We start from the raw sequence: 896 nt of genomic DNA, 5'->3' as shown, positions 1-896 counted from the left end.
CAGGAATAATCTAGGCAGGATCCTATGGAATCTATACATTCTGTGGAAGAATAGCCAGAGAGAACATGGGCTTACTCTATGAGAGAGCAATCAAAACAGACTAGCCACTACTATTCTGAAAAGAACAGTAGTGAGTAATTCAGTTGGGGTTGTTTTTTAAATGCTCCTGTATACTCAGGTCTCTAAGTGATGCCATTTGTCAGCAGCTAGTAAAAGGAAACACTGAAAATTCCAGCCCATTAGGCAATGTATCCCAGTTTAATCACATCAACATAAATCCTAAGATACCAAGAAAAATACACACTGTACCAAAGCAAACCTATGAACATAAATAGGACTTCACCTTGCAATATTCCATTTGGATGACCGAATTTGGATAATACATAAAAGGAAAAAAGAGAGGAGACAGATAATAAATGGCATTTAACTCTTCACAGAAAAATCACAGTATCTATGAATATACCAAATAGTTCATCTCGTGCTTTTTCAGTTGCTTCTTGAAATTTCCTCTCCTTGACCTGTGCATCCAATGCATCTTTATCAACCTATTAAAATGGGGAAAAAAGCTCTTTTAGAGAGTTTAATAATGACAGGTATGATCCTCCACATCAGAACACCACATCTACACGATATACAGAACTATGAAAATTGTGGCAAATTAATAGGCAGAAACATGGATTTCATTTTTCTTCTTTTACTGCCAAGTCACTTAATGTCTTTAAAAACTTTGTCAGAAAACAGTGACAATTCTCCAAGAATCTGGTAAGCTATTTTGATAGAGTTTGTCTAAGAACTATCCAGATGAAGGCCTAAACAGATCATGTCTGAAAACACACATTGTTAGTGCTGTAAAGGACTATAGCAATCAGGCTAAGAGGTAAGTTTGTGAGCAAAGG

At 36.0% G+C, this 896-nt stretch overlaps 1 protein-coding gene across 1 annotated transcript in view; it reads right to left on the bottom strand.

Annotated features, from left to right (window-relative positions):
- The window catches only part of RIBC2 (RIB43A domain with coiled-coils 2), a gene marked incomplete at both ends in the record, with an annotated part of 6657 nt that extends 6112 nt beyond the window's left edge, over window positions 1-545 (bottom strand). Inside the window, one exon of the mRNA XM_009077090.1 lies at window positions 464-545. Within this exon, the coding sequence (XP_009075338.1) occupies window positions 464-545 (82 nt within the window). The remainder of the gene's footprint in view (window positions 1-463) is intronic.
- Between the last annotated feature and the right edge of the window lie 351 nt (window positions 546-896).

Source organism: Acanthisitta chloris, unplaced genomic scaffold, assembly GCF_000695815.1.
Source record: "Acanthisitta chloris isolate BGI_N310 unplaced genomic scaffold, ASM69581v1 scaffold17016, whole genome shotgun sequence".
NCBI lineage: Eukaryota > Metazoa > Chordata > Aves > Passeriformes > Acanthisittidae > Acanthisitta > Acanthisitta chloris.
Note: the sequence above shows the minus strand (reverse complement) of the source record. Positions and strands in the feature narration are given on the sequence as shown.